At 35.1% G+C, this 20028-nt stretch overlaps 1 protein-coding gene across 1 annotated transcript; it reads right to left on the bottom strand.

Annotated features, from left to right (window-relative positions):
• Positions 1 to 430: 430 nt before the first annotated feature.
• Positions 431 to 19902, bottom strand: LOC132555249 (uncharacterized). The gene is made up of 5 exons (XM_060219598.1): positions 19879 to 19902; positions 10322 to 10358; positions 8956 to 9099; positions 5744 to 5974; positions 431 to 465 (listed from the first exon to the last, which is right to left on the bottom strand). Exons 1-5 carry the CDS (start codon positions 19900 to 19902, stop codon positions 431 to 433), a joined length of 471 nt encoding a protein of 156 aa, XP_060075581.1.
• Between the last annotated feature and the right edge of the window lie 126 nt (positions 19903 to 20028).

The raw sequence follows: 20028 nt of genomic DNA, 5'->3' as shown, positions 1-20028 counted from the left end.
ATCTTTATTACTTCTTTTCTCTATTCTATTTTACTTTCAGTTATTTATTAATGATATTTTGAATGAACACTTCATTACCTTACCGAGGGAATTGTTTAGTATAGAGTCTTTGTAAGCAGGTATGAAACTGAAAAAAGAGGACTAACCACCATTGTTTAATTATCAACTTTTTAATATCTACAAATCTCAGTATATGCTAATGTCACAAACGCATAAACAAATGTATAGAGATTGGCAATAATAAAACGTAAATTCTATATATTAGTATGAAGTTCATTCGTTTACAATTGACATGATTAAAACATTAGAATATGCATACATCATCCATTGCCAACTAGTTTGAAACATTAATACATTTCATTCATGATAACAAAATTGACAAAATTAGAAAATAATGTAAAAAAACAGTTCAAGAAATACAGTTTTATGATCATTCATCTTTGCGTCTGTACAGTTCAGCAAACTCTGAAATATATGAAAATGTAACAAGTTAGGTTAAGCTTTTTTGTATAGGTATAATATATAGATGTGAGGCTGGATGACCCCAGTAATAACACCAACGTCTATCAATTAACCCCCAGGGGTTCGATTCCCCAACTGAGCCGAAATTCCACTAGTACTCTGGTTTCCTCCAACAGCAAATTTTACCACATAATTTAATCTGGAACAACAATTACTATTGGTCTAAGGTGATAAAGTTTATGGTTTATATCAAACTGGTAACAAAAAGCTGTATCAATGTGCATTATTCTTATCTTTAAATAAGTTCCAAAAAGCAATAAAAATTGCTGTAGCAATATTAGATAGCCTAATCTAAAAATACACACGATATTCGTTGTAGAAAAAAGTGAATAAAGCATCATTATTTGAGTTCTATTTTTAATTTTTCTTGAATATGATAAAATGAAACTATATCCAGACACAAGTTTCAAATCTGTTCTTTACTACGATCGATTGGTCAGCTACATTCTATGCTTATGTAAAATTTGACACTTAAGGTGATTGCACCATTTTTAACAAATCTAGAATTGGACACTTTAGCTCCAATCAATGAATCAGTAGAATCAGTATCATACAGCTGTTTTATCTTTCTTAACCTTGGCAGTGGTACTATGGGCCTATATCACTGAAACCTGGAAGCCGACTGATGAATACCCAAACTAAAATCACACTATGTTCAATTTTGATTTAAAATGCTTCGATAAAAAAACAGTTCTTGTTTTCTCAAAGCCACCGAATTCGTGGAAACGAAAAGCTACTGATTTTTCTAACGCTATATTATAACACCACAGTACCTTTCTATTACTGTTATGCCGATAAATTCGCAGAATATAAAAACGGCTTCACACTATACATGTACCATATCAAAGAATGAGCACGAGTACAAATATTGTGTTAATACCAAACTCAAAGCCTTTTTGTGATATTCGGTTCGGACCACCTCGCATCCTCGCGATCTGGCTCTGTTGCCGTTTCGTTGTCACGAGATTGGAGGTTGCGCGTTTGGCCTAACCACCTATCACACATTCCAACTACTCTGTTATTGTTAAATCACGCAGTAAGAGCTTACGAAATTTATTCAATTGGTTAAGAAAAGTCTTCAAATGGCAATAGTGGGTACATCAGAACAATGCCAGAAAACAAAAAAGTGTCTATTAGCATTTCAAACCAGAGGTCATTCCTGGCAATGGTCTCCATAAACAGGAACGAATGGTCTATTTGACAATGGTGATCACCGTCATTTCCCTCCAAACAGCTCTATCTATCGCCACAGAAAACCTATGTATGTGATTCTTACTGATAAATCATTCTCTATCACTTTCTTTCAAGATTTTTCAATACCTTAGAAATCCGTTACAGATACTGCGACTGAGAAAGAATCGATTGTTTAAGTACGGGGTAGTAGATGTAATGATGTCGGTAATAGTTGCTACAATTGGTTTGTGTGTGTTATTTCCATGTAAAGTGTGTTACGGGGATATATCTTATTCTCTCGCAGACAAGATCCAATTTAGCAGTAACAAATAAAATACAATCCCTAAATGTCTAATTGCATTTTCCTTCCGTACATTTTCTAACTATACATGATGTATCAGCTAAAACAATTCCAGTTAACATGTGATATTTGCACAGCAGGCAAAGCATAATTTTACGTTACACTTATATGATATTATAAAACCTGTTATTTTTCATGCGCTGTTTTGCGTTATTAAAATCAACGATAGTACATTCAATGACTCCCGCGAAAATATACAGCTTTAAAACATCACGATTTTGGTAAAACCAGGAAAATTTCAACCATCAAAAACATGTACATACAATGTATATATATTCGTTTCTTGGAGGGTAAATATATTCCCCTCATATATCACAGTAGCAAACCGTTATGTAAATATCTACACATTTCTCGATTTTATCTGTAGTCTGATCAATACCATAAATAAATGAGATAAAATATTTGTAATATTTGAAATCGACATTATGCAGGATGCATTTCAAACACTTAAGCAGATAAATAGCATCTAAGAAAAATGTATTTTTATATTTCTTTCAGTTTTTGATAAATCTGTTGCTGTTATACGGACGCCAATTTGTTATAATGTCAAATGTTTTACGACAACTGGAAAATTGACAATAGTGAGAGGAATCTACAGACGTAAGAATGACAGAATAATTAATATGAGAGAATTGTAGAATAATGATTGGAACACGAGGGACTCTTTGTAAGACCTTATAATACATAAATATCGCATTTTTACAAAAGTAAGATATACTGTATTGTTACCCTCCCTACCGAATGGAAATATATATCGGCATTTTTTTCATAAAGTGCAATAAATTTCATAAAAGTACAAAAGAAGTACAGTGTTTAATGCCTTTTCGCGGAAAAATTGTATGGTTGACATTAAGATTACATTCGAAATATTTTTATTGACAAGTGCAGCACAGAGCTTGCAACTCGACAATTACGTCTACACTGTGTGAATTTATAATAGGTATTTCGAATTTGCTAGCATGACATTAATTTGAATTCTTGATTGATATGAGTCAAAACACCTTATCATGTTACCTTATACACATTTTCTAATATTTCAAAAGATATGTCTTTTGTTCATATTTTTTCGAAAACAATTCTTTATGTTAACTGGTGTTGAACTTACTAACTTATATTCTGTACATTATAAAATTTCTGATTAGGAAGCTAAACCCTTATCCAAATAAAATAGCACCACATACTAACACAGTAACCTAAATACCATTATGCAATATCAAAATTGGTGAGTTTAAGCTACATTTTATACATTTTTGTTTAGGATGCTAAATGTGCCTACGGAAACATAAACAGATGACGTCATGAATCACGCTGTTTTCATCACTTTTTAGACTTACATAGATTACTGAAAATACCCATTCCGGATAAGAATTGGAATCAGTCATCTTCTTCGTTTTCTCTCGCGTTGCAAATTATGTTTGGAAATAGAATTCCGTTAGATTTGTAAATGTACCTCTTTAGTTACCGACGAGTGTATATTGGTATCAGTAATCACCCAAAGGTCTTTATGACATATTTATTTAATCTGCCAGTCAGCCAACCCTCAAACAAATCCGAACTCAAAAGATATATAGGATATTTTTTGTAATACTCTGCTGAACATTTATAATTGGGTTTTCATTTTTTTAGATTTATAACTGTAAGACATTTCATTACATAGCATATCAAGATCTGTTTATTTCCTCATATTATGTTATTTAGTGAGGAAGTCACTAACTACTACAAACGGACTCATAATGACTACAGCTCTACAGAAGGGGGAACTAAGCCAACACGAATACTCTCCTTTTTGACAATTTTTATCTCATTACATTGTAATTTGACTTGTACTACGTATCTCCAAATAATTGTTTTGCATTGTGATATGATTTCCAAAACACTTTATTTAACAATATGTGAATAAAAACGCTGACGGTACAACCTGGTCTAAGTTAGTGCACCGAAGTCTGGATTCGTAGCCAATAGCAACACGTTTGTCTCTTGGGAATAAAGTTGGGGAATCGCGGCTTTGTCAGCCTGATATCAGATGTTCCGGATGTTATTTTGCTTAATTTGTTTGAAAAAAAACTTTCTTATGAAATTGTATTTTACTTTTTTCGAGTCAGCTTTCTAAGATTTAACAGAGGATCAACATACCATTTCACCTCAAGCAGGCCTAGATTTAGTAATAAGAAAAAATAATGATTCATCGGTGAATTTTCAAAACCTGAAACCTATCCTAATCCATTTTTAAATACTTGGGTGGTATTTATAATGGATCAAACAAAATGCAGACGGATTCTCACGGTATTTTTCAATTGCTTGAACATGGAGAATGTGAATCATTCAGAGAAGAGAACAAAAATAGCGCTATTTTGTTCACAGCTTTGCGTGTTTACACCAATAAAAACAAAGAACACAGACCATCTTATGGCAACAACTAATTAAACACAATTATACAGACGAAAGCAAATGTGAGAAACAGAATATTTAACAGTGTTTTTAAGTCTTAACAAATACATTACGCTTGTGTGACTGATACTTTGTTATCTTCACTGATTGTGTACCGTTCGAAAATACCAAAATATTCCCCACTATCAGGAATTCTATCTATAACGGAAGACAGTGTTAACATCCTCTGTATGATTCTTTATAATACAATGAGAAAAGGAAAAACAAGTCGTCAATTAATCGATCTCTTCTACGGTACCCATGTGTACAGGGAGAATACAGCCGGTTGTTTCGGAAGAGTAAGCGTTTTCTGCTCCGTCGATAATATCTGTTATGAAATCAGGCAAATTCCATAACACCATGTGGTAGAACGAGGTCAAAGGTCACGTCAACAAAATCATTCTAACGATTTAAGTTCGTGTCGTACAAGAAAGTAGAACATTTAACAACTATGAGAACTATTAAATTTCGCTCTACATCAGTGATTTGAAGGATATAACAGACAAGTTGCAAAAGTCGGGAGGTTCGGTACCTTTCGAGAGTATTGTCTTGTCACTTTTTGAAGTATTCTCAGAGTCATTGTATCTACCCTTTGATGTTTCAGACAAAGAAAAATAGTCAGAAAATAAGACTCATTTATCAGCTGTTGATCCTGAAAACGAAACTAGATAAACGACCGTCATATGAAATAGTATTATCAGAAAATTTATGTTTTACATAAGTGTGTTAACTATTGGGGGAAAACCGAATAGATATATTGTTTTACTTTTTTTGTTTGATTGGGATAAAAGATTCTGCGGGAATTCGACTGACGTAATCTTTAGAATAAATGAAACTCGCTCCTTATAGTGTGTAAAAAAACTATCACAAAGACATCTTTATTGTAGCGGACTCTGAATGTGTATTGATAGACAGCTATCTATTAGACGTCGTTGGCAAACTTGATACTGTTTTACAATAAAATTGTTTTGTATTTTAGTTTGTTTCTTTTATGTTAGTTTTCTTATATAATACACAAAAATGTATCTACCGAAACCGTACCGCGTTCGATATATATTCCTTTAATATGAATATTATTCATCATTTTTTGTATTACGTGGCTCCGGGATATTGCAACCGGTATGTAAGGAAAGTATTCCAACCGGATTTGGTAAAAGTGTGTGAACGGATGGATCCTATTACATTCATTACTTATACAATCTGTACTTACTACCCTCTGAACTGAGGAGGGGTATAGATAAAGACTCCTGTCATACTTGCCTTTGTAATTCACTCTTCCGTCGCCATTTTTATCTGCGTCATTCACCATTTCTAACGCGGTATCTCGAGATATTCCGAGGGCTTTCGCTATTTCATCACATGTAGCATATCCGTCGCCATTTTCATCCATTGAAGCGAAAACATTTTTCAAATATTGTTCCTCTACGGCATGTGCCTCTAACAGGTCACGCATGAATGCATCGAATTCCTGAAAGTTTAAATAGTCCTTCCCTGTAACAAAGAAATGACATACATTTGTACGTGTAGATCAGATATGACGAATGAAATAAATGAACAACTTTGGTTTAATATTACTTTACGTCCTGTTAACAACCAGGTTCATTTAAGGACATAACTAGGTTTGAGTAGTGGAAGAAACCGGAGATTCCGGAGAAAAACCACCGACATACGGTCAACACCTGCATGTGACTGCCCTACATAGGACTCGAACCCGCGACCCAGAGATGGAGAGCTAGTAATGTTAACTCCTTAACAACTAGAATTAAAAATATCTTATTTCAAATGTTAGGAAAATATCAGAAAAAAAAAAAAAACAAAAACAAAACAAAAATGTTTCAAAACAAGATTTGTCTCCCCTTAAATGATATTAATTGAGATCAGTGGCAAGATTACGGCGTTCAAACATCTTCATAGAATATTGCCGAAGCAACATCAATCTACACACCATTTGATATCGTTAAGGGGTTATCGGTTAAGTGATGTACTATTGCATTCCTGACTAATTCATTTGGGTTTTTTTCACAATTTTTATCCGATATCTATTGACAGTTTTGAATAATTGTGTTTTGATAATGTCACTGTTTGACATAAAGATAATCTGACTTCTAAAAGACTTTTTCTGATTACATGTAACACCTACTCATCTTTATTTAAATAACACATCTCTGATAACGTGCAACATCTTCACATCTTTATTCAAATTAAACATCTCTGTTTACATGTAACACCTACACATAAACACAAACACATCTCCTACCACAACAAAACACACATAACCTACTATATATCGCACATGCGCACACACTCAAATACCAGTGAGAGAGAGAGAGAGAGAGAGAGAGAGAGAGAGAGAGATCTCACAAACATTACTTAATTGTATGCAATATAAATTGTATATAGAAGAATTTTCTGGATATATAACATAGGTATATGTTCACATAATGTCTAAATCAGTTGTAACAAATGACATATTGCTCAAGACAGATAGAGTGATTTTGCTACTGAGAGATAAATACTTATCTGTTTGAATTTGTATGATTTTGCATAGTACGACATATTTTTACATTATCTTCATATGGTAGATAATACTACCATGTAGAGATCTGCAGGTCTAATAAAATTATTTAGTTCTGACTGTTCTCTGAGTCCGATTAAATATTACAAATAAAAAAATAGTGGTAAGTACTTCAACAGGGTGTCCACATTGACAGAAATCTTCATTTTTTTTAAAAGATTATTATTTAAGGCAGCATTTATTTCTAACCTAGAAGCATATTAGCACGGCAAATAATAATATGGAACTAGTGTAGTGGGTCGAAGCTGTTTAAAGAATATTTGTCTAAGTTCAAGTTCAAGTTGGTTTACATAGTGGACTAAATTTTGTTACGTGTGCCTCTGAAATTTAAAGAATAATTTTGTGCATTACGGAGGTTATATTGTGAATTTTCAGATACTGTTTACATCTAACACCTACACATAAACACAAACACATCTCCTTCCACACCCTAACACACACACCCTATCGTATATCGCACATGAGCACACGCTTAGATACCGGTGGGTTGCAGCTTAGAATAGTTTAGCGTGATATCTCACAAACATTACTTAATTGTATGCAATATAAATTGTATGTAGAAGAATTTTCTGGATATATATCATAGGTATATGTTCACATAATGTCTAAATCAGTTGTAACAAATGACATATTGCTCAAGACAGATAAAGTGGTTTTGCTACTGCACAAATAATTATGTTGTTGGCCGTTTGTATGATGGTAAGCATAGTACGACGTATTCAGTTAAGGTATTCTACAAAGAGATCCCACTCAATATTATTCTGACTGTTTAGAGACGATTAAATTCATTGAACAAGCCTACCATAGAATACATAGCAACTTTGAGATCACGAAGAAATCTTCATTTTTTTTAAAGTGGCAGCATTTTCTAAGAAGCAGTCACGGCATCAGTTACCGAAGCTGTTACGCAATATTTGTCACGTGATTTCTTAAGGTGGCTTACATAACTAAATTACGTGTGCCTCTGCAGGCATTTAACCAAAATTGGCCGTCGGATGTTCCAGAAATCCTTGACAACCCGGAAATGACAGCGGGATCATATACTTCATTAGAAAGGACTGCCTGCTTCAGACGATCGTCTCGCAGCGTGTGAATCCGTCAAACCGTCTCTTACCAGCACGCGCTAATCATATTTGTTTCAATTAAGCGCCATTTAATCATTTTTTAAACAAACTGTAACTTCCACCGTGAAAGGTATCACTCCAAAAGATCTTTTTTTTTTTTTTTTTTTGGTTAAAATTGGGGACCTAGATATGGTTCACTTTTACAAATTACTTAATGTCATATCAACAGCTAGGGTCATTTGAGAACGGTCTCTCGGTACAAGTGCATTGGATACCATATCTATAATATAAACTTGTACAATGTACAATGTATCAGTACGTGAAGATCGCCACTTAGCACTCTACATAAAGTATAATGTTGATTTGGTTTACTGTTACTTTACGCCCTATTAACAGGAAAGCAGGAGTTAGCGGAGAAAACAAAAACGACCTGTGACCAATAATAGATGAAGCCCTCGAACCCGCAACCGAGAGGTTGAGGGCTAGTTATGAGAACGCCCTTAGGCCTTTTTTTCAATAGTACCTGATGGAGACCTCGAACCCGCAACCCCCAAAGTACACTGTTATTACTTCCACATATGAAAAGGATAGAAAATACAAACATGCACAAAACATGGATCTTACTTCTATTTATCACAATACCCTCTCTGTCATCATTTTTTTTCTCTTATAAAGGCTTATGCTGACTTAGCAAATAAATTGAGCGTTGTTGGCTTTTTAACGCACATCTTTGGACTGCTATGAAACTAGTCGATGTATATGTACGATAGAAATATACCGTTATTTATCCTCAGAATCTGAAAGACTTAAATTTTGAGATTGAGGGAACTTACCACATTCGTCCATGGTTTTCATCATGGTTGTCATATGTTCTGTGTTGACACGCACACCCATGGTCTTACAAGCTCTCTTTAGCTCGTGTTTGGACAGTCGACCATCCCCGTTACCATCGATGTCCCGAAATATCGTCTTAATTTCTGGCAACATCAGCGTAATGTATTACATTAAATCTAAACACCACAGATGCATCGTCAATATATCTGTCTATGTATATAAGTTTTTAAGAAAATCCGGCAAATATCAGGCAAATTATCACAATATCTGGATGTTATGAAAGATAATAATATTCTTGAAGACAATTACAAATATTGCTGGTATATCTAACATTGTCCTATGTCTCTCTGTTGGCTCTTTAAAATTGATTGTGTATTCGTGTTGAGGTCAGGTTTATTTTCAAATAATATTTGCATGTCTATGTGACAGTATATTGCAATGATAAATTCATGTGATTTTTTCCATCTTGCCTTCTTAAATTCCAGATCATAGTATATTTGACTTTGGCCTGTTTCGAGAATGACGTTGTACCAGCGATCGGAAATCATCGGCACCTTCCGTATACGCCGATGATTTCCGAATGAGAGTTACATACAGACGAAAAAGTACCTTTCGATGGTATATTTTGAAATCACCGATAACTACATATTTTAAATGCAAATATACGCATTGAACGGGTTATTTGCAAATCGCGTACATCAATATTTAAAATGTTTTTGCCAAAGGGATATTATTGAATAGAGTTTTTCTTATACACAAAGATTACAAGACAACTTCGTGGAATCTCCGTCTGAATGTTGGACAGAACAGAAGCCGTGCCGTGGAGGAACACTCCCAGTAGTCTTAATAAAACACGAATAAAAGATCACCAAACACAGGCAAGTTCCAATTTCATCAAATAACATTTAAGTAAAATGTATTGAAAACACATTCAGATCGAAATCTTGATACAACAAAATTAGAATCCAAAATGCATTAACTGATTTGTCAACTCTGCGCTGGCGCCCAAACGGAGTCGTTTACAATCCGTTATCCTCACATCAGAAAAATAAATTGAAGATGCATTTTTTTTTTTTTTTTTTTTTTAATTTTGTGTCGTTACAAAACATTCTAGAATTCCCTTCGCTGTGTATTTTATTTCTTTTTTAAAGAAGAAGTGTCGATTTTGTTTGACTATTCGGAGTATTTTGTTGAAATTGCTTAATAATATTGTTAATATACTCATAAAAACAGCTCTCCGACATTATCAACACTATCTAACATCCCTGAGCAATTGGTATTGAATCCATTAGTAAAATTAGAAAGACGACAAATGTCGAAGTGACCTTGACGGTTGTGTTGTAAAGATATATGTATTATACTCACTTTTCAAATCTTCTGCTGTTAAAAACTCTGTATCTGCCTACAATTATATGTATATATGAAAAGGTAAGTACTTGTTTTTATCTCTATGTTTCGTTCAGGAAACAAGCCTGGAAATGAAAATGTTAAAAAAACCAGATATGTAATAACGTCGAAAAGAAATATGTTTAGATTAAAATATTCCAAACATAGATGTGAAGATTTTAATGTTTCACTGGACAGTTGTAACAACGATCTTTACAGGTACACATGTTAACCATGTTCTCGACATCACATGTATCGGCAACTTTCTCAGGATAGTTGTAAACATTGACAGAATATGTGTACATTGTAACCTATTTTTATAATATTCTATTAAACATAATTAGAACCCAATGATTTTGATCTCGGCATTAATATATTAACGAGGTATCAATCCGTTATCATTGCATGCTACAAGCTTAATATCTCTGCTCTAGAACTCTTAATATCTCTGCTCTAGAACTCTTAATATCTCTGCTCTAGAACGCTTAATATCTCCGCTCTAGAACTCTTAATATCTCTGCTCTAGAACTCTTAATATCTCTGCTCTAGAACTCTCTGTTGTTTAAAAACTTCACTGAAAAGAATGAAAAAAGCGGACGGATCTCAGACGGTCACTTTAAAAGTATAATAATGTGAGATTTGTATACAATGATCTGCTAACAAATCGGACAACGAATCTAATATGGATGTTTAAACGCACATAAAGCGAACAACGTCAGAATGATGAACAGCCATGAAAATCAATACTGCGGAAATCAAATAGAAAGAATTCACAGAAATAGTAAAGATTCTTTTAAACTTTTTCCTTTTAAAATTTGGAAGGAAAACTACATCTTCTAGCGAAATAACGAACACAGCAGCTGAGGACAACATTGATTTTGAAAATAAAAACGAAAATATATGTATATTTACCATTTTTCTGGCTTATGTCCGTGCTAATTAAAATCCCGACTTTCCACTTCTCACTAGTACATCTGAGGAAGTTCCTTTGCGTTCTTATCTAAAGAATCTGAATTAAATACAGCATACAATGGACTGATACAATAACACGCATGCTAGGTGTTTAAATATGTATTCAGTCACGCCTTTTTGAACATGTCATTAACACAAGGCTATGAAAAGTATTAATCCATACTTAAGTAGTGTAGTATGTGATTAAACGATTAATATGGATAGATCTTAAGTAATCGAAAAAAGTCCGAAAAGTTCCGAGATTTAACACCTGACAAGAAAACAAGAACAATAGTTTACAAAGTCATATTTGTTTACTGTAAATATCTTAGATTTCGCGAATAAGTTATTTCGAGAAAGCTGATCTAGAAATCACTTTGAATTCGAGAATGATGATCTGTTGGAGATATGGACACTGCGAGACTCCGATCTCGGTAACCGCGTCAAAATGGATGCCATCCAGAATTATTATCCTACAGTGTAGCAATTATTGAAAGGAATTTGAATTCGCGATTGAGTAGCATCGCGTATTAACGCGAACAAAAATCCCACGCGAATTATAAATGATTTACGGCACTTTATTTCTATCGTGATAAACATTCCTTAGCACATATAACAATAATAAAATTGAAATATTGAAAATATTAAAAAATTTGAACAATTGATATCAACTTGGGTGTTCAGTAATGTTGGGGGAGTATTGCCAGATAATCCTAATTTTTAGCCGGACGAGGAGAATTTCAAAAGTTTTCATTTTTTAAGTTTATGGGTGTTTGGTGAACTTGTTTGTCATGTGTTAAGTTACACATGTGAACAATTCGCCGAAGGTAACAAAAATACTACATTTGAAATTGTAATAAGTGAATATGTAGATTTAAATTGTCAACTAAAATAAGTGTATTCATGTGAAAAAAAGTAGTTTTTTAAACAATTATTTAAATCTAGAGTGAGGCTTATAATATACAGGATAGCTGTAGTGTGTTTGCTGACTTGGTGTACTGTATTTGCTGACTTTGTGTACTGTGTTTGCTGACTTGGTGTGGTGTGATTGCTGACTTGGTGTGGTGTATTTGCTGACTTGGTGTGGTGTGTTTGCTGACATGTACTGTGTTTGCTGACTTGGTGTAGTGTGTTTACTGACATGGTGTAGTGTGTTTGCTGACGTAGTGTAGTGTATTTGCTGACTTGGTGTAGTGTGTTTGCTGGCTTGGTGTCATGTGTTTGCTGACTTGGTAAAGTGTGCTTGTTAACTTAACAAGGACAGATGTAATTTACTTTAAAATAGATTTGATCCGATATAGATGATTCTAAATTCTTTTAAATGCGTTCCTGGTCTCTTGACAGTGGTTTCAATGGCAAATAATGACAAAGAGATGAGTCAGCATGTTTTTCCAACTTAGCAGTAACCTCTTCCAAAATAATACAAGACAAATCAAAAAATGAAAAGTTCGAAATTTGTAATATACACATTGCCACATCGATACAATTAATATAGATTTTAACAACCGGTAGAGATAGATGGGGGTGGCTTTTTTAATTTCAGCTAACATATTTTCAAATATGTCAGATATCGAGGAAAACGTCTTTATGGATTTTGATAGTTTTTCCCTCCGATACAGACACCACATATCAAAACTGACTACTACACCAAACATCCTATGCCATAGGTAGCTTGCTCCAAGTACAACACATTCCTTTTGAATATATCGTTACAGATGTACCGTCTATATCGGAAAAGACCTTAAACTCGACCTTAAACATTCAAAATACATTCAATTAAGGTATAACTAAAATTAAGATTACTAGTGAAAATACAACAATATTTCTAGGAAGCCGTTAACAGAGATAATTGAAGGAAAGTAGAGTGTGGGGAGGGGGAGAGGAGGGGGGTCATGAGAATCAATGAAATATGGAAGCAGGGTAATAACTCAAAGCTAATACTGCTACAACGCGTTATTGTATCGTCTGTACTAAAAGGGAAGATGCATGTCACATCTATTCCATACACACGTAAATCATACCTGGAAGTTACATACGTAAATTACACATATAAATTTCACTCATGTAAATTACACAAATTATACACATGTAAATTCCACATGAAAATTATACAAGTGTAAATTACACAAATTATTGATTATTGTTGATCCCACAATATGCTTTCCGTATTTTTATTTATTTTTTTTTTTTTTTTTCGTTTATAAAATTCATATACATTCTTTTATTATTTTTTAACCAACAAAGCTGTTAGCATGTTGCTTTGGTTTGTTATTTGTGTTTGTTTGCTTGTTTGTTTATTTCATTTCTTTTCTTTTTTGTGTGTTTTTGGTTGTTTAGGTTTTTTCAGCATGAATGTGAATAATTCATAGGTATGTTTCTTGTGTATATGTGTAACTGTCATGCTGCAACATTCATGATACCTTCACCATCTGAGGCGAGCAACTACGAATATCATATACATAAACATAGTGTATAGAATATAAAGGTATTATTAACCATTGTAACTATTATGTATTCTTGGATAAATAGAATAAAACACTTCCAGAGTAGTCCGAATTATCCTGACGTTGTATCGACTTTTTATATCGTTCTGGAGTCGATAAACATTAAAAACCTCTATCTAAAGTGAGCGAAAGAAACGACCAGAGCCTGGGTCGCCATTGAAACGATATCTGTAAAAAGAAATCATCATTTTCACGTGCATATCGCACGTGGATCGAATGGTCTCAAGAACGATATAAAAAAAAGTCGATAGACTATCAGAATTATTCAGACATTATCCAGACGTATTTAAAAAAATCACAGACTATATGAGTATACTCGTGGACTCGACAACTGGGTCGTTATTCAACACTATTACCGTTAATTATAAGTATACGCCTTTTTGAAGGACGGCGAGACGGATTACTGATATGACCGCATCAATAATTACTTTTTTTTATTTCGATATAAATTGGACAAATCGGATTAAGGCTTAAGAAAGGTGTGAAGAAGTTGGTTAACAGTCTTAAATGTTGTTAACTCGATTTCCAGAAATAAAGAACTGTTAGCGCAGTAGTTGTTCCACAAAAAGTAGAAATACATTTATATACACTGATCATAAAATGCTTCCGGAAATATTTCTTTGAATATCGTCAAAAACGTGCTTAAACGAAAAATAGTTTTTGCTTTCAAGTTGAAAAAAACGACAAAAATAAAGTAGTAATCTTCCATTAAGTTGATGAAGTAATGCATCGGTGGGTCTCTGCATTATTTACATATTTGACAAGAGGTTTATCAAAGGTCAACAAATTAAATCTCTCGAGGTACTTTGGCGTATATAAGAAATTAATACAGATTAAAGCGTTCAGACTACACAACATCGGATATTTCACCTTTAAAGGGAAATCTGTATGTGTGGTTTTGACAGAAAACAAAATGAAGTTAGATAAAGGATATTTGATTCGGTTTTATATATACAATCTTAACAACATTACAGTACCTTATCTAGCTTAGCATATCAACGACAAAGCAAAGTTTATAAAGGGGAAATTGGAAGGCGATCTCTGAAATCCGAATATTCCATTATCGTATATCGGATATCGTATTTCTATAAGTATTGATCGTGTAATGTGTATCAAGTTTTGTTGCATTAAAGTAAACAGCTGATCAGGTTATATATATAAATCGGGGGTACATCATCGGGCATAACTCAGCGTAATTTCAATGTCAGATAAACAGAGAACGGAATATTGTTGACGTTTCGACAAATTTTTTTTAAATGTTGCGTGATAAATAAAATGTGTTATCAACGTCTTAAAAATCAGCTTCATTGTTAGCTTGGGAAGAAAAAGTTACTCTCCAAACGATCACCACTTTTGTTTTCTCTTCACTTCGCAAAAATACAGCTTATATTTCAAGATATTCTATACATATGCACACACACACACCACACACCACACACACACACACACCCACACACATAGTATACATTACACAAGTGTGATCTCTTACTCGGGAAACGAAGTTTGTATTCATTGTGTTTTTTCTTTAAGATAACCTGTATTACAGTGTAAACTGACGCTTTCAGTGTGCGTTTACATTTTCCATGAATTATGTATAATCGTTACAAAAGCTCATCCTGGATTTAATTATCTGTTAGTAGCTGGTCACGTGTAATTAAATGAAATATAATAAAGTTCATTTTAACATTTTACTACGATTGAATCAGAATTTCTAAAAAAAAAAAGGGGGTTAATAGGAAAAAAATGTAATACATACATCTACTGCTCTTTTCACTCTCAAATTTAAAAAACTGACTTTTCTAGTCCTTGTGTATAACTTTTTTTTATAATATGTAGTTTTTGATCAAGCTAAGACCAGAAATATAGAGTAAAATCTAATTTAGACATAGTGAGGTTTTAAATGTCCCCTTTTAATACAGACTCTCCCCCACCATCCTCCCTTAAGTATTTTTCTTATATTGGTCTCATGAAATCGTCTGTGTGGGTGTAGCGTCATTAGCATACACGGTGCTGAATCACTTAAAATTCAATGCAATCTATAAAAGCAACCTATCGAAAGGTATTCACATTTAAAATAACCTACTACGAAGCAATATTTTCGCAAAGATTAAAAGGAAAAATAAAGCTGAAATATGGGGAGATTTTGAAGCTAATGGGTTCTGGTGTAGTGAATCTGTTTTACATATTTACATACGTTCAGTATACGTTACCTTTCTCATGATACACAATGATATCATCTAAACATAGTTAAACACAATAAGTCGAACAAGTGTGGAAACCGAATTTGATTATCACAATTTACAAAATTTAATGCCCGACATTACTTTGCTGTCTGATTCCGTTAGTATTCTTAAAGTGGCGTATTTTGAAATGAATGGTTTGAAACACCGCGTCGAAGATTTTTCCTGTTGTATATATAGATTACAAAAGCAGGATTTCAACACGTCTTCAAAACCAAGCCAAGTGTGATTTTCCTGGAAAGCCTGGATTGTCACATGAACAAAGCTCCCAAAGATAGTGTTCTCTTTGTCCCTATATTCTATATCGCCGTTCAAAAGTCGAACGTTCTACGTCCGTTACGGTCTGCTGAATTTCGATACACCCTTGAGATTTATGTTTAGTTTGTGAAGTTTTGTTTTAGTCTGTGGTATTTATCAATTTATTCTTTTCTGTGCATGATGTTAATCTATATGCGTGGTTCCAACAGGCTTTTTTAATCCGTTTATTGAATTTCCAATTAGTTAGCGTCAATTGCATCCGGTCGATATGTGGTATGATCTAGAGACACTAAGTATGGGTGTCATTCACATTAGTTTATGAAGACATATTTAATATAACTTCGAAAAATTAATGACATCACGACAGTATTTGTTCTCCTAATACTGAGAACATTATGTTTTTGTATTTGTGTACATCGGAAAAAATCGAATATTTCCATAATACCAAACACTGTAACCCACGCCCCTTCCCCCACACACACATGAACATAGCACCATCACTCATTAACACCCACCCAGCGCGCGCGCGCCGCGCGCGCGCGCGCGCGCGCGCCGCACACACACACACGCCTGCGCGCGCGCGCGCGCGCGCGCGCGCGCGCGCGCGCGCGCGCGCGCGCGCGCGCGCGCGCGCACACACCACACGCGCGCGCGCGCGCGCGCGCGCGCGCGCGCGCGCGCGCGCGCGCGCGCGCGCGCGCGCGCGCGCGCGCCGCGCGCGCGCGCGCGCGCGCGCGCGCGCGCGCGCGTGGCCTCCTCTGGCACGCCTCGTCTCACACGTCTAGCATCCTCTCCTGGCGCGCGCGCGCGCGCGCGCGCGCGCGCGCGCGCGCCATTCATCCACACACGCACACACACACCGCGCGCGCACATCACACACACGCACACACACACCACCACACTCACACACACACACACACACACACACACACACACACACACACACACACACACACAAACACTCTCTCACACACATACATATATATTGGTACGTAATAGTGCTACACTTAACACTGTGTCATCCACCACAGCTTATCAATAAATTTTGCAGCACCAAACACTTAATATAGATACACAATTCATTTTAAAACATTTCATTCAACGCAATAAGTGTCTTTTCCCAAAAAACAAATCATTACAATCTTATTCGAACTCAAATTCTGTAATAATAGGACAAAATATGAACAAATGAAATATTCACACGGAATCCAATGAGACAAGACAAGGAGAATATGACCACTTGTTCCAAAAGGATAAGCGTCTTCTGCTTCATTTACAGAACCCGTCATGTAAGTCTTTGTCAATGAGACCATGGTAATAGCGACGGAACCACTAGACAGATAGATAATCATATCCTTCAGGCTTAATGTATGTTTTTGTTGGAAAATAAGACCAGGACCCCTATTCGCAAAGCAGTGCTCATACACTGTAAACTTCTGGGATAAAGGTTACACCAAAAAAGGTGGCAGCTGTTGCGGTGCAACTTTACACCATCTCATGAGATTACACCACAGGTGTAAACTCGCGATATTGGTGTATAGTTACACCAAGAAAGATTTAGCTGTGGTGCCACCTTTTTTGGTGTAACCTTCTTCTAAGTACAAGTGTTTATTTTGTGCTTTATCGGTGTTACCGTCACCCTTTACCGGTGTTACCTTCATCCTTTATCGGTGTTACCTTCATCCTTTATCAGTGTTACTTAAACTCCAACTAGGGTAACCTTAATTTATAATCAGTGTAAGCTTCATGCTATATCAATTATTTTTATTTCGGGTCGTCTCTATTAGGGGTATACATGTTTGCGGTGGTAAATGTTTGCGCTTGTGTATGAATGAGTACCACAGTATTCAGGCAAATGATAAATATGAAAAAAGTTTTACAGGTATTTAATTTCGTGCTACCTTTAACAGCCACAAATAGAGCGAAATCAAATCCTCTGTGAATATTGCCAACTTCACAATATATTAAAACCTCTTCCATCTAAACACAACAAAATTGTAATAAGTCATCTGTCTCAAATCCCTCTGGTCTTTATTTCTATGGTGCAAAACATTATATTACCAATATATTTACAATGTTCAGTAACTACATAAGGTATCAGTAATATTTTCCGTGTAAAGGTAAAGCAATGAGACACAGAAAAAAACAGAAATTACAAAGATCTTGCATCACTAGATTCTGGACATACCAATATCGTCTATGGACTTGGGGAAGTCAAAACATCTTATGGCTAGCGTAATGTGCTCGGTTTTTCAGCTTCTTACTCGCACAAACGCATTAATATCATCTGAGTGACCCGTTTGTTTTTGCAGCAAAAGCCCTGTTCCTTAAGAGGTCAGAGCTATTCGTTCAAACATGCGTCTATGTACTGAAAGCATATGGCTTAACTGATGATGGTGACTATTGCAAATACAGATTTTGCATTTTATTTTAATTGTCCATTATATTCGACAACAAACTTTTAGGTATGTCCACATTTCATAAATCCGGGTTTAACAGGCAAAATCAAATGGCATTCAACGTGAGGCTAAGTATACTGTACCCAAAATGGAACGCTACCCAATATCTTATCTTGCAATACGGAGAGTCACAACGTTGTCCGATCGAAAAGTAGGCCTGCATCAAAAGTTAACTGCAGTTTGCTCTTGGTGTGGTAATAACTAACATGTTTATGTGAGGATTTGATTTTGTGTCCGAGTGTCCCTCACGGTGTAAAGTTACACCAAAGACATCTCTACTTACGCTTTCATTGAATATGGTGTTAAGTAATCACTCCATACGGTGTTCGGTAACACATCTAAATGTGATTTGTTGTAAAGGCTTAACATGTAAAGTAACCTTTATCAGAGACGATTTCGTGTAAAGACAGTCCCGCGCGGCCGTAAAGTAACACATCTCGGTGACGATTTGGTATAGCGTAGCCCTGTTCGGTGTAACATAAGACTTTTCGGTGACGATTTGGTGTAACGTCGCTCCACACTGTGTAAAGTGACAGGTTTCAGTACTGATTTGGTGTAAAAGTCTTTCCCTTACTGTGTAAAATAGCACTTTTAAGTGAATATTTGGTGTAATGCCGCATCCATGCGATGCAAGGAAACATTAAAAGTATCGATTAGGTGTAAAATCACCCCTTACGGTGTAAAGTAACACTTTTAGGCGAGATTCTGGTGTAAAGTCACTCTCTTATGGTGTAAAGTAACACTTTTAGGTGAGAATCTGGTGTAAAGTCACTCTCTTATGGTGTAAAGTAACACTTTTAGGTGAGAATCTGGTGTAAAGTCATTCTCTTACGGTGTAAAGTAACACTTTTAGGTGAGATTCTGGTGTAAAGTCACCCCCTTACGATGTAAGATAACGCATTTACACCCGATTTATGATCGAAGTAACACCAAATGTCTGTATACTATACACGTTTCTTTGTTGTGATTAACTTTACATCAGAAATGGTGTAACCATAAATTTTACACCAAAATAGGAGTGAATTTACACGTTAAAAACACCATATATGGACAAACGTAACACTAAAAGTTTACAGTGTACTGAAACTCCGAGGTGTTATACTCAAGTTTGCTCGAGTACTTACCATAATCAAGATGTTTCCCATCATGGCGACGGGACGACTAATTTATAGAGGATGCCATAAAAATTTAAGTTACGGCAAGGGTTTTTTTTTTTGGGGGGGGGGGGGAGTGTTGTCAAAATTCTTCTTGAAACATCGCTTTTGATTACAACC

The sequence above is a fragment of the Ylistrum balloti genome, unplaced genomic scaffold (genome assembly GCF_031769215.1).
Source record: "Ylistrum balloti isolate Yb309-2 unplaced genomic scaffold, AGI_CSIRO_Ybal_v1 Utg370466, whole genome shotgun sequence".
Lineage (NCBI taxonomy): Eukaryota > Metazoa > Mollusca > Bivalvia > Pectinida > Pectinidae > Ylistrum > Ylistrum balloti.
The sequence above is the reverse complement of the archived record's forward strand: the minus strand, read 5'-3'. Positions and strand labels throughout refer to the sequence as shown.

What these genes read in the sequence shown, in the direction of transcription:
- LOC132555249 (XM_060219598.1), bottom strand. Translation starts at nt 19,902, where the DNA reads ATGATGGGAAACATCTTGATTATG. An exon ending in AACAGCAGAAGATTTGAAAA is followed by an intron (nt 9,100 to 10,321) that starts GTGAGTATAATA and finishes TGATGTTGCCAG; the next exon opens with AAATTAAGACGATATTTCGG. An exon ending in GAAAACCATGGACGAATGTG is followed by an intron (nt 5,975 to 8,955) that starts GTAAGTTCCCTC and finishes TCTTTGTTACAG; the next exon opens with GGAAGGACTATTTAAACTTT.